The 14,520-nt window shown below is 38.1% G+C and overlaps 2 protein-coding genes across 4 annotated transcripts in view; one reads left to right on the forward strand and one right to left on the reverse strand.

Moving 5' to 3' along the window:
* The window catches only part of THNSL1 (threonine synthase like 1), a 6,420-nt gene extending 5,949 nt beyond the window's left edge, over positions 1 to 471 (reverse strand). For both annotated transcript variants that reach the window (XR_014897458.1, XM_085318309.1), the window contains exon 1: positions 363 to 471. The gene's annotated coding sequence lies outside the window, so the exon portion shown is untranslated. The remainder of the gene's footprint in view (positions 1 to 362) is intronic.
* A 259-nt stretch (positions 472 to 730) lies between these two features.
* ENKUR (enkurin, TRPC channel interacting protein) lies at positions 731 to 13,880 on the forward strand. Of its 2 annotated transcripts, none has more exons than XM_085318311.1 (6): positions 731 to 795; positions 978 to 1,071; positions 3,917 to 4,062; positions 6,798 to 7,024; positions 8,021 to 8,167; positions 11,544 to 13,880. In XM_085318311.1, the coding sequence occupies exons 1-6, from the start codon at positions 750 to 752 to the stop codon at positions 11,715 to 11,717; spliced, it is 834 nt and encodes a 277-aa protein (XP_085174437.1). In that variant the 5' UTR covers positions 731 to 749; the 3' UTR covers positions 11,718 to 13,880. The 2 variants fall into 2 exon arrangements, with proteins under 2 accessions (XP_085174437.1, XP_085174438.1); XM_085318312.1 differs by having other exon boundaries at positions 733 to 747.
* The last annotated feature ends 640 nt before the right edge of the window (positions 13,881 to 14,520 follow it).

Consider the following 14,520-nt stretch of genomic DNA (forward strand, 5'->3'; position numbering starts at 1 on the left):
AAGAAAAAAAAAAAAAAAAAAGACAAAGCTGCTTGATCACATTTCAGATTTGTATTACAGATCCAAAGGGCAGGTGCTGCCACGGCTGTGCTTGCAACACGACACGCAAGGTCCGCAGAGGGCCGGGGACGGCTGAGGGAGGGAGCCGCCGCCCCCAGCGCCGCGGAGACCGGGGCAGCCGCCGGGGGCGGGCGGGCAGGCAGGGACGGCGCCGGGAACACGCCAGTCACGCGTTATGGCGGTCTGGACACCTCGAAGGCGCCGAAGCGGGCGGCGGCCCTGGCCGCGGCGGGGCTCCCCGGCCCCCCCCGCCCCTCTCGGAGCCCTGCGACGCCCCCGCCCCCCGCGCGGCGCTCACATACCAGCGGGGCGGGGCCAGGTGCCGCAGCCAGGTAACGGCCGAGCCCCACGCGCCGCAGCCTCACCTGCGCCACCCGCGCATGCGCAGCCACCTGCGCGCCTCCGCCCCCTTKCGACTCTGCCCGGAGCGGAGGCGCATGCGCAGTCAGGCCGACCGGCACGCCCCTGTTGGGCCCTTCGCTCCCGGCCCTCGCCTATGCGAAGTGCGCGTGCGCTGCTCGCCAGGTTTGCCAGCACCTTCTCGGCCGTCGCTTGAGGCTGTTGCGCCTGCGCCACTGCTCCTGGCCTTGGCGCTCCGTYCGGAGGCGGAAGTGGGAGGGCGTAAGTCCCGCCCCTCGTGAAGCTGTTACTAGGCAACCGGTTTCCCTAGCAACAGCGGAAGCAACAGTATGTCGGGCCCTGCTTGCCTCCGCGGCTGGGCGCCGCCCGAGCGGGGTAGGGGCGCGGGGCGGCGGCGGCAGCGGGGGGAGGGAGAGGGAGAGGGAGAGGGCGGCGGCCACAGAAGCGGCAGAGTGCGAGGAGGGGGCGGGAGGGAGAAGTAGGGGCATAAACAGGGCGAGCGCTGCGGGAGGGGAGCGGCAGGGCCCGKCGCGAGCGTGTGGCTGCCCCGCCCGCAGGGCCCCCGCGCCCGAGGATGGCGGCGCCGCGCGCCCCGGAGAGCATCTACAACCTCCTGCCGCGCCTGGAGGAGAGGCCTGTCCAGCCGCCCAGGTACGTGGCTGTGAGCGAGCACCTGCCGGCGCACTGGCTAGCTCTGGCGGAGCACTAAGCCTGATAAGTTACAGACAGCTATTGAAAAAAAAAAAATCCAATTTTTGACTAGTTAGTGCTCCTGCTAATGAGTCACAGGAACTAACATCTGAGGGTTAACAGCCTGTTCCTAAGGGCTGATGAATCAGTTTGCCATCTTTGGTGCCACACAATTTATATGGCAGTGTTTTCCCACACAGAGGAATCACACAGCAGCTGAAAAACCGTTTMTCTGGGATTTTTTTCAGTGTCACGTATCCATTCCTTTCCTGTATGGAGTATATCTTGCAATGTTTTATTTTGCCTCTCTTCTTCACCCCTTAAAAAAATTTWAAAAATGCTTTCTACACACCTAGTAATAATTCCTTTTTGAACGTGCATAAAGTTCATATTTGATGATCGTGTAAATACTTTTTTTTCCTGATTCCTACTACTGTATATGAAAGAAAGCTGTTACACTTAATCGTTTTCAGTTCATAGTACGGTAGCTTTAAAATCGGTCAAAATACCAGTGACATTTATTAGAACAAAGATAGTTATCCCTTTTCAAATAAAGAGGTTCAGACTTGCCAGATTCCTCATTCTGAACCTTTTCCATGTAAAAATACATGCTACATTTTTTTGTTTGTTTGTTTCCAGTGGGAATGAAGAGTAATTTTGCAGAGGGCACAAAGTGAAATGATAGTAGACACAAGCACACATTAAATCCATTCTCATCTTAATACTATTCAGAGATTTGGACATTACATGACTATAGTTCATCAATTCAGTTTAGACAAGGGATTCTCTAGGCTGAATATAATCTTTCTAAAACCCTTTTCCTRTGTCAGTGATTTCTACCCTTTCACCCCATTTCCTGATTGCTTCACAGTGTGCCAAATATCCAATTGGTGACAACAGCTGAAAACCAGTTTCTTGACTAGTATGTGTCAGTTTACCAATTTTTACTAATGTATACAAAATAAAGGGTCATTTCTGTAATGGAATCATAGATACATTTTACTCCCAACTGACTGGGTACTACTCATGAAACCAAGGCCAGCATCTTCATTTTCCCCAACTTCTATGTCCCAGGAAGATGAGATCTAAGGAACAGTAGTTGTCATCTTATAAATATATTGCCCTTTCTTCCTTTGCCAAATACTGAATGGATTAAGATCCTGAAGTCCTTTATGACTGTGTTTTCTTCCTCTTGGCCCTCTCTAGCTCTATATTTTTGGCATACAGCAGCATTTTCCACTGTCCTGACCATGTGTCAACATTCACTGAAAAGATAGGGCTGCCACATCCGTTTGTCCAAAAAGACCCTTACTCCATTCACTCTTTCATTCACTTTCTCATTTCAAGAGTGCATGAACCTCAGTACATTTAACTCCTCAAAAATAAGTCAACATAAAGTTGCTGCCTCCTTTGTCTTTGTCTACCACAATCAAATACAACATTACTCCTAAAGAACGGTGGATTTTAGAGGGTATGTGGCAAGGTAGCCTTGATTTCAGGAGCCAGGAGTTCTGACACCTTCAGCAAAGCATCTGTGATGTTTATGTAACTGAGCCCAATCCTCAGTTAAATGCAAAATGGTACTAATCAGCGAATGACCAGCATTTGGCTTCTTTTGAAGAAGATGTCTGTACACTTTTGATTAAAGCAGGAGTTACAATGCTATGTGCAAAATTTCTCCAAAACTGCAGGGTGTGAAGTTTTCCGTATCTGAGCTATTACTGATTTCTGCATTAGCCACGTGTTAGTGGCAAAACCACTACGAACTTCAGTAGTTCAGGATCAGAGTTCAGATCTGTGTCATGTAAGACATATATAGACTATGTATATATAGAATATATATAGAATTCAGAGCAATCATCTATCTAATCTAATCTAATCTTTTATATTAGCCTGTAACAAGTAGTTCAAGAGGAGAATTGGGACAATGATAGAGTGGACAGTAATGAGATAATCTGCTGATCAAAGACATTCTCTCCAACTCTCCACATCATCTGTTTTGATGTATTCTGAAGCATGAGGTTTTATATGCCTTTAAAATATATTTCATTTCATAGAACAAAACTGTAAATGTTCATTGAAGCCAACTGCGATTTCTCCTTTAGTATGTCTGATTACAATGTTATGTAAGGTCCCACAACATTACCTCACCTTCTGCAACATATTTGAGATACATTAGTGCTTGCACCTTTCCCTGGCTAGAAATTTTCAAACGTAGAAAATCAAATGAAGTTGGCTCGTGATTGATACTTTCTTCCTGTAAATATACAACAGCAATATATTTTGGGTGCATTTTTGAACAAACTGTATAGCCCCCTATGAAAATACATTTTCAAAATATTAAATGAAAATAATTAAAAAATAAAGAGACCCAAGTGTGTAATGCATAACATTGTTAAAATAATGAATTTGTGTTTCTAATACAGTTTTGGTAAGCAACACTCAAAGCCATTTTGCTCCAAAATGTGGAGTTTTTCAAGTTTCAAAAGACTTGTGTTCAGTATTTATATTAGCAGTGTATGCAGGAACCATTTCCACAAATGAGGTGATAGTGACCTGGGAGGCACAAAAGAGGAAGGAAGAAGCAAGTTAGCTTTAGAACTAGAAGTACACCTCATTAGTGCAGTGCTGGGCCTAACCTTAGCAGAGGTGTACAAATGAGAGATGTTGTTTGCGAGAGGTATTGGAACAATATAATTTGGGCTTTTGGATTGAACAACTGCAAAAGTGTGTATTATTTGAATAAGTATTTAAAAATARTTTTCTGATCTTTAACTTCTTTTTGGCTATTTTTTTAACATCAAAGGTATATATCAACTTTTCGACCATTCATCAAACGTGAAATAGAGAAAAGTAAAGCTCAGTGGAAAACAATGGGACCAGCAAAAGTTGAAGTGCCCTCGCCAAAAAACTTTCTGCAAAAACATTCAAAGGAACCCAAGCTACCAGAGAGTAAGTGTTGACAGGAAATCTATGAAATTTAGTATTTTTTTTTGTTATTTTAGAAATGATAATGTTAACATTGGAAACAATATTGTTAATTATTGAGAATCTGATTTTTTTAAGTTCAAAATCATTTTTGAGTGCTGGGATTGTTTCCTTTTTTTTAATATCTGTGATTTTGAAATTATTTAGCTACTTTACAAAAATGTTTCTCTCATTTTTATTCTACAAAATACTGAAACAGGTAACATGGAGATTATATATGTGACTGGAAAATATTGTGAATAGAAAATATGGGAAACATTTACTGTCGTATGATACAATGCTGGCTGAAATGAATAGAAATATCTTTAAATCTCTTTTGGCTGCAGCTATTTAGATATTTAATATATGTCAGTGATATGTTCTACCCTACTAATATTTAAATGCAGAATTATTTGATTTAGATTGATGTGTCAATCTTCCCTGCAGTTGATCATTAAGGTAAATAATATAAATGAGGGTGTTAAAAGTGAGTTAACTGTTTTTAAAACTTGAATGGACATGGGGAAAGTGTGTATTTTTCTTAATGTTATCACTAACATACAGCTTTTACTCTTCAGCATTCACTGTTGGCCTTAATCCTGTAGCATTAAATTGACTGGCAGTGTTCAAAGCTTAGAAGTTTCTGGAGAGCTGCATGCCACAGAAATAAAAAGAAAGAAATAATAAAAAGAATATTTTGCTCTAAAGTGCCTATTTTTCAACATCCTATCCTTGGGCATAAATCATAATTCTAGGGAGAGGGAGATGACAGTTTTAATGTTCATCCTCAAAGCCAATTCTGTAAGGATAGTCTTACTCCAGAAAGGACTACCTTAATGCTGCTGGAGTTGTAGGTACATCACTGTCAGAATTTGTAATGGTGTTAGAAGGCTTTAGCTTGAAACTGTTTTTAGCCTAGAAAAACAGATAATTTTATGGTGTAGTATAACAAAAATATGCTGTGTAATAGTGTGTGGGAGTCCAGCACATAATCTATCTGGCACATGCAAACAACTTTAGCATTGAAAATATGGGCTATCCCATGAGGCTTTGGAGGTTTGATGCCTCAAGCAATATGGATTATCAGAACTTTGAGGTAAGCTTAGGTCTCTGAGGTCCTGTGGGCATCTTGGGTGTTTTTTGAATAAAATCTTAACTTTTTCAGAAAAGCTAAACAGTGTTTAGTGTACCAAAATGTAATACTTCATGACATCTGAGCATTAATGCTTCCAAGCTCAAGAACTTGTTAAATTACTACGCTAGTGCTTTAGATGAGTTTAACAAAGAAGGTGATTCACCAGTAACTTTGAGCAGTCCATAAGGTCTTTTTATGTACTTTTATCATAAAAATAGTGTTACCTACTTTAAAATGGCTATATTTTGAAATTCAGTGCTCTGACATTTTTCTCAAACAAGCAGCTCACAATATTCCTATTTCTACTTACTGATTCAGGGCTCCTACTAATATGTGTTTTGATGTTTTACCTTAGGAGTCGTTGTGCTAGAGCTTCAGAATGACCATGACACATCATAACTTCCATACAGACTTGTTATTTCAGTGCCATGATTAGCTCCTAGTACATCTTGAAAAGGAATTCTGTCATTAAATTAGAACATTCTTGCACCTTTGTTGGATGGAGTTTCATACATACCTCAGAAAAATTAAACTGTTTAATCATCTCTATTGAAGTACATGATCTATTTTCCTAAAGCATGTGAACATACTTTCATAACTTGGAATGTACCCAGTTACCAAGTGTCTTTATTGGATTATGGCATTTTGTTGATGTAATCTGGACTGCCTTCAAAACTGGTTTTGGTCCATCTAGTTAAAAAGTAGGTTGCAGAAGCAGAACAGACACAAAGATTGATTTTCTTTTTTCACTGAAATCTAGGATATTGTCTTTCTTGTGGAGTTTGATCACTTACCACTTCCTTAGGGGAGGTGTGCTTCCTAACATTAGGCTGATCTTGTGTTACTGCCCTTCTACATTCATTGTAATTAAAATCAGTTGCTGGCTCCAGMAGAAATGGGAGTTCCCAAAACAGTAAATGTGTGTCAGTGTTCTGCAGATAAGGGTGAGCCAGTGTTCACTGAGAAGCTTCGGAGATCTTGTTTCCCAAAAGAGATCCTGAGAGAAATAGAGATTAAGTCCTGTATTCTACAGCATCAGAGATGAACATGAATTTAGACAACCTGAATCAAACTACTCTAGCTTCTTCTGAGTTATCTCTGATAATGACAGAGTTATAACTGGTGGGAAGTATGTGGGAAATGAATTGTCTGTCATCCCTCATCTAAGCAGGAAACTACTGACTTTCTGTTGAAACTTTGGAGAAAAGATTACACAAAAAGGGTAGAGTCTCTTTGTTCTCTGGAGAAAGTATTGTGAATAATTGTTTATGAGCATCTCTGGTAAAAGTAGTTTTAATCCCATTTGAAAGGAATCCCACACAAACGGGCTTAGGAAGTAATGAGTAGCATATTATATGGGAAACCTATCTAAAACAACGCAGTTACTTCCCAGGTTAATTTCCATTACACCAAACAAGCATACTAGTTTTCATCACAGTACATCCCCAGTCAATTTTTATGTTTTAGATAAGGTTGGTTTTATATAATTTGGTACATTATTTCTCCCTCTTGAGAAAAGTAATAATATTGAACTGTAAAGTTCTTAATGGTTATTGCTAAGGGTGTTTATATGTTCAATTCACAGGAAAAAAGGAACAAGATAGTAGGAAAATGCCTGCATTATCAGTGCCACGGAGGACAGATCACCCACTTATGGGAATTCAGAGTAAAAAGAATTTTATAAATGCAAATGCTGTTGCTGCTATCATGGGATTGTCTAAAAAACCGCAACCTATTTATGTTGATAGAAGACAAGGAGACAAACACCTGCTTGAAACTTCAGGACTTGTTCCAAAATACATTAAAAAAAAGGTAAGTTGTATTAAATTATAGTGGAAATATCAGTAGTAATGTCTATTTTTCGATTCACTACTGTGTTCTCGTGTGAAGTGTTTATGATTCTTTTTGAGATGCTTAGATACTGTTTGCGTTAGAACCCTTGAGTTTCATCAAGGAGAAAACATAAGCACTGCAGTTGTGCCTTGCCTTTACTCTGTACTCACTTACTTATGTTGTCAGCAAAAATTCAGCAAAATGATGCTGCTAAAGCAAAAGTAGGTGTGTTGCGTTAAGAGCCCAGGGGTTATCTAATGGGGAGATAAAGAGCTAAGCTTGGTTCCTTTTGCTCACTCAACAGTCCCACCAATAGCTAGACCACCTCTAATCATCCTGGCACTAGGCACCAGCTTACCTCACATCTCAGAGTAAAAGAAGAATTTTCCACCAACTGGAACCAACTTCTAGCTGAATAATCTATTCACTTGGCAGCCTTCTTCACTGTTAGGATTTTGACTAGCATTTCCAAAACTGAAACCATACGAGTGATACAAGATGTGTGGTTAGAGAATTATGGTTACTAGTTAGTTGGTAGTTGGTAGTTTTGTAGGGCTTACAGTGTTTTAGCAGAAATCAGGATGCAAGAAAACTGCTCAAGGAATGTTTCTAAGAAACATGTATTTCCAAAGGTAGAATTTGACATCATGTACAAATGTAAAATGGTTTACTGTCATTAACAGGTTTCAAAGTCTTCACTCTACCATCAGTTCTTATAAATAGGTGTTTTAGTTTCTGGTTCCTCTTGTCTTTTGAGATTGTAAAAAAAAATTGTGAAAATTCTTCATGCTTTTTGATAAGACTATAGGGAGAATAATGTTTGATACTTCGGAGAACAGAAATTTAAGATTTTATTGCTCTGTGGCAGAAAATTCCATGTCAAAATATCTGTTAAAATGTAATATACTATGTATGACAAGTATGTCTGTGGTTTCTCTTTGAAAGCATACATAAATATTTTCCTTGCACTTACAGGATTATGGTATTATACCAAAATATGTGACACAGAGAAATGAAGAAATTAAGAGAGCTCAGAAAGAACGTGAGGCCTATGTCTTGGAATCTCTCAAAAAAAGAGCCATGAAACGGTTATCTGATGAAGAAAGGAACAGTCTTCTGCAGGTGCATATTTTGATTTAGTGTACGTAGTAACATATGCAAAGGATTAATAAGGTAATGCAAGTCCATATAAAGAGTGTACTCGATTTTTAAGGAAGACAAATGGGCTGGCTGCTTTTTCACTAGGTGGAGCTATAGAACAGTTCTAAATTGAGCAGAAGGGCGCTGATCTCTCGCAGTTAYAAAGCAGCTTTACAGTTACGTCAAATCTAGTAGATTCATATCCTCTCCATCCACTTGGAATTTCAGTGAAGCTTCAAAGGGATGCAGAAAATCAGCTGTATGGATCCAGAGACAGTTCGGACTCTCTGCTTGTGAATCATAGAAAAACACGAATTGCATCTTGTTTTTTCCTGATACATAACACCATCACATTTACTGGCAGTTTCTATCTTCACATCAGGACTTCACTGGCTAAATCATAGAATCACAGAATGGGTAAGGTTGGAAGGGACCTCTGGAGGTCCCTAGTCCAACCCCACTGCTCAAGCAGGATCACCTAGAACATGTTAGACAGGGTTGCATTCAGGCAGGCCTTGAATATCTCCAGAGGAGACTCCACAACCCCCCTGGGCAACCTCTCTATCCCAGTGCTCCGTCACTCCCACAGTGAAGAAATCCCCCCTCACGGTCAGGCGGAACTTCCTGTGCTTCAATTTCGGCCCGTTGCCTCTTGTCCTGTCACATGAGATAACTGAAGAGAGTTTGTCCCCATCCCCTTGACACCCTCCCTTCAGATATTTATACACATTGATAAGATCCCTCCCTCAGTCTTCTCTTCCCCAGGCTGAAGAGGCCCAGCTCTCGCAGCCGTTCCTCRTAGGGCAGATGCTCCAGCCCCCTGATCATCTTCGTAGCCTTACGCTGGACTCTCTCCRGTAGCTCCATGTCTCTCTTGTACTGGAGAGCCCGGAACTGCATGCAGTACTTGAGATGTGGCCTCACCAGGGCTGAATAGAGTGTAAGGTCATGCTGTGGCATGTGTTAGATGTGGCAAAAATAGAAAATGRAATTCAATTGTAATACCTTTGTAGAATTATGACTAAAAATCTTATTTTGTCAAGCTGTTTGGTATAGTCTTCCATACAGTATGTATGAAACATGTCTTTGCAAAGAGAAATAATAGCATAAAAGAGRTAGAGAGATAAAAAAACATTTTAAATGTATAGTAAGGGAAAAAGCTGAGATTTGAAACAAAATACACTGTACTGATCTATGAGCAGAGGTAGACAGGCTGCCTGTCTGAGGTGTCAGAAACTGATGGGAAAAGAGACATTGCATCAGCTGTGTAAGACTAATACTGTATGAAGAGATGAGAAGATAGGCACTGTTTCTCAGTTTAAATGACAGATATTCAAATGGTCAAATACTTTAGTTTTGTTACTAACTGTATACTATAGTTATATTGTACAAACTTGCACTGACTAAATTATGTGTTTGTCAGCATATTTTGGTGTAATCCAGGTCTTGAACTGCAGTTTCTCTTGGCCACTTTTTAGCTGCTTCCTGTGAAAACAGTGATGTCTGTTTGTCAGTTTGTCCCTTAATAACTGTTGATCTTAGCAGCCATTTGCAGCAAATTAGCAGATGGGTGGACATCTCCCAGATACTACATTCCCACAAAAGGCCAGCAGAATATCTAGAGACAGAACAGTGTCTAACTCACTTGCAAAGCTAACAGGTTAATCAGCAAGAGGATAAATCCAAAATAGGTAGCACAGTGACATTTCTTGGTTATGGAGAAAGCAATAAATTCTAAGAAGAAGTATGGGAGAGAGGGTAGGGTATTGCAGTGGCAGCAATAAAAGGAACATAACAGCAAGGGTGAAGATGAAGATATTGTTGTGATGGGGAAGGCAGGGGAGAAGCTGATGGTTCAGCAAGTTAATTATGCAACTATAAGTGAAATAAGGCACATGAGTTCAGCTGCTGACCRTTGTGCATGTTGTTTGATAAAAGTGTGTTCTACATTTTTCAAATACAAGAGTAAGAAGAAATGTCATCTTTGTTAATTTAAAATGTTTTATATTCATTTTGTTAATTCAGTATCTTCTTTTAAATTTTTCAAAATGTTTTCTCATTCATGGGCCAGATTATTTATACAGTTACAATGGCAGGAGGAACTAGTGTCCCCAGGGTATGTGGCTTCTATCCAGTGCTCAGATGTAGACATATGGGAATTCCTGTCTTTTAAAATAATTGACTGTGCTAGTGCACACATGTGCACTATCTGATTTGAAAAAATACATGGCAAAGTCAAGCCTTATGAACTTACAAAAACAAGCGGAAATCATTTTTGCCAACATTTCTGAAATACCTCTTGATTATGCACAATGTTAGTTGTGATTTTATGAGAATAAAATAGAATGTTGATAAATGCAGTACATATTTCTCACTGATCCGGCATGTATTAGAAATCCTTATATAGAGTTAGACATTCAGCTTGTGATTTAGCCCATAGCAATAACACTCAACATATTAAATAGCTGTTGGAACAGCTGTAAGGGAGCTTTTTATTGAAGGAGTCACAATTTGCTTTTGATCTCTCCACTCTGCAGGGTTAGAGTAAACTGTGATGAGTAGATGTTCTAGTGTGTTTTCAAATGCTCTTTTTCAGTGGTTTCCAAACCAGTTTTTATTAATGTAAACAAAGAAGAATTATCTAAAAAAGTAGTGAATGGCTCTTCTATGAAGGTTTCAGAAATACTGTGTTTTCATGACTATATACTTGTAAAGTGTACCTTTTGCCTAGTATACTAGGAGCATTACTTGAGTACTTTACAGCTTTTGATTGCAAAGACAGGTAGCATTACAAGACAGTAAATAAATAAACTTGTATATTGCTCTTAGATTCACATATTAAGGTAGGGTTTTTAAATTTATTTAGATGTATATTAAGATAAAGGAATAACCGTTACAGACAAAATATGTTGTTGAGTTTCAATATGAATGCACAAAGCATGAACTGCTATGCAATAGATACTCTGCTTTGAATTAGTAAAATGTTAGTTCATATTAAAATTCATGTTTTGCTTAGTCAGCATTTGCAGAGAACAGTCTTTTTTTTTTTGGGGGGGGGGGGGGGGTAAACTAATTCATATAATAGACCAAATCAGACAAGTTTTTAGGAACAAGACCTATTCTTATATTTTTTAGAAATAAGCTAAGATCCTTTCTGTTGGAACTACCTTAACTTTTAAGCATTTAATTAATTAAGTCCAAATAGTTAAGATGATTAAGCATTTTCCATATATTTATCTATTATTTTAACATTGCAATGGCAAAGTCGATATTAAAAATGTCTAAGTAGCTTGTGTGTATGTTATTCTTAATGAAGTAAGTTTTTCTCATATATTTCCTCTTCATGTAATGTCTGTAGGGTCTGAAAAAGAACTGGGAGGAGGTGCATCATGAGTTTCAGGGTCTTTCTGTAGATATAGACACCATTCCCAAGAAGATGCATAAAGAAAAACTGGAATCACAGATGAAACAATTGGAGCATGATATAGATGTCATCGAGAAGCACAAAGTTATCTACATTGCAAATGAGTAAGAACTATTAAGTAAGTCCTTACTATGAGTAGGGACTATTTTCTAAAAATTGCTCTTTCTTTCTTTTCTCCTCTACCACTGCCTTTCCAAAAAAAAACCCCAAAACATAAAACAAACTAAATGCTTAGAAGAAATTGAAACAAGTCTAATTATTTAGAAGAAGGTATTCAGCTAATACAAGTATGTAGTTTCTTACCAAAGTTGTTACACATAGCTAATTATCATCTGTATAATTCACAAAACTTTTTCAAATAAAATTCTTAACTAACTTTCAGCAGAGAAACAGTAATTTCATGTTATTCTTTGTAATTTTTACTAACAACTAAGATTTCTATAAACATTATAAGCATAAATAATACAATTTCTTATATTTGGAGCACTTCTTCCATTTAACAGACAAAACTAAGTGAACTGATTGGCTACTGAAGAAAATACGATAAAAAAATAACTCAGGGTGGGATTGCTTCTGGTCTAATTATTAAAGAACTGAAGAGCAAAAGAGTTTAAACAATTCTATTTCTAAACAATTTGGTTTCTACTTAACATTTTCTGTATTCATTGCTACCAAAATCAGTTTTTACATTGGAAGCCCATAATAATATAAAGTTTGTGCAGTGTAGTTACCATAGGTAGCATGCTGTGCAYGTTCATGTATAAATAATGCCATAATGCCATACTACATTTACAACTAAAGTAGGAAAATATGTATTGATTGCTGCTGTAGGTATAATGTTAGATCAGAAACGGTATACTAGTATGTAAGTCATGCTCTGGAAAGACTATTGGCTTACTGTACTGCACTTATTTGAATAAAAACTATTTTTTCCTTCTGCTCATTCTTTGCTTCATAACACATCTTTCTGTATTACATCAGTCATTTAAACTAGCAGCTGTTGTGACATCGTAATAGTTGACATCAGAAGAGGATGAAATCAAGAATTTCAGACAAACTATTAAGAGCCACATTTTCACATACATTAAGTTCTTTTCATAAATCCGTCATTTAAGGGCTTTGAAGACTTTGCAGTGATTTAAGGCTGTATTTCCTGTGCTTCTTGAATTTGTCTATGACATGCACTAGGAAAGCTTGGGTGAGTAGGAATGGGTATTTTGGTTTTTGACAAGCGATAATGTTTACTTTTAAAAGATATATGCTGGAGGAAAAAATATATAAAATTTATATAAAATATAAACGTCATTTACTGTTTACTCAGAAAAATGACTTATAGTGTATACTTTAACAAAACCCTACTGATCATAAGGACTTAATAATGTGACGCATTATCTGCAAATGAAGTACAAGATACCTTTCTTGACAACACAATATAATCAATCATTGATGCTTCRTGTGGCTTCAAGAAAAGAAAAAACAGCTTAACAATAAAATAGCATGCATTCCCACCACCTCACTTTCAGCTATTAGTTACTCAAAGACCGTTTGACTGAGTTTGACTGAGGATCTGGATTTGGCTCTTCTATCTATCAGCAGTGCTAACTTAATGGAAATGCAATGTAGGAAATTGCCTACCCTAGAAGTTAATACAAGCAACAAAGCTACACTTGCAAATATGAAACATTTATCATTCAGTACTAATAGTTACTCTGTATTAAAATTGTCAGAATGAAGCAGGGAGGGATACAAAAAGTACTGCTGTCTAACATGAGAAAGCAACTAAAGTCAGCGTACTTGTTCAGTGGAGTGTGCTGTCACTAGTGCCCTTTAACAGCACTTTTTTTTATACATATAACCTCTTAGAGCACTTTGCAGTTTTGCTGCTACACAGTGTGTTCTCGTCTTGGTGCATGTGAATAGCTCTGCTATCCTGTGGTGAGGATATAGCCCCTTCAATTTATTTTGATGCATATTTTATGAGAGAATTATCAGTGCTTCTGATTATGGAAAGCATATAATGAAAACCATTGAAAGTACAGGCACAAGAATAACATTCTTATCCTTTAATTCTCTCTGGRAGATTTGACAAAATAAATTTATAGAATACAGAAAATGTAATTTTCATGAAGTGCCAATAATTGAATATGTAGAATTCCTGAATCAACTAGCATGTACTGTCGGTGTAACTGAAGCAAAAAATTGAATGAATTAACTCAACTGTTGTGATAAAATTGTTCCTTCATAAAAGATATTAAATCAAAACAGAAACAAGTCTCAATTTTTTTTTGTAGGACAGTCTTCAGATCTGTAGGTCCTTACTATGGTAATCTGTTTCTCTGCCTGGAAGTCTCCTGAAATCAAGTCAGATTGAGGCACAGGGTGCAGACCTGAGAACAGAATTTTTGCTCTAATATTTTCAAACAAAATGAAATTACAATAGTTAAAAAGAAAAAATTTGTCTTCTTGATTTTTAAAAAAATCAGAAATTTCTTAATGCCTCAATTTAACATTAAAAAAACTCTTGTAATTTCAATTTTATCAACAGATTAATTAAGTATTGGGAATTTCCAATCTCCTCCATCTTTACTACAGCATTTTAACGTAGTTAATAGCAAACTGCTAGAGGTTTTGCTGAAGTTTTGACATACATTCTGAACACTTCCTGAGGTGACTTCTGGAATCACATAAAGTTGTATAACCATGGCAAATATCTTATGTGTGTAATTTAAGCCTACTGATGCCAGTGGGAACCCTTTTACTGACTATAATCCGTTGATAGATGAATAACAAAGTACTGATAGGAGAGTAAAAAACACTTAACGTTGATTAGATGCTTTCTTACAGACAACTGCATTTAGAATAGATAGGTGAACATTACTTATTTTCGTACACGTAGCCTCTTCAAATTATA

The sequence above is a fragment of the Rhea americana genome, unplaced genomic scaffold (genome assembly GCF_003343005.1).
Source record: "Rhea americana isolate MKP2758 unplaced genomic scaffold, rheAme1 scaffold_53, whole genome shotgun sequence".
NCBI lineage: Eukaryota > Metazoa > Chordata > Aves > Rheiformes > Rheidae > Rhea > Rhea americana.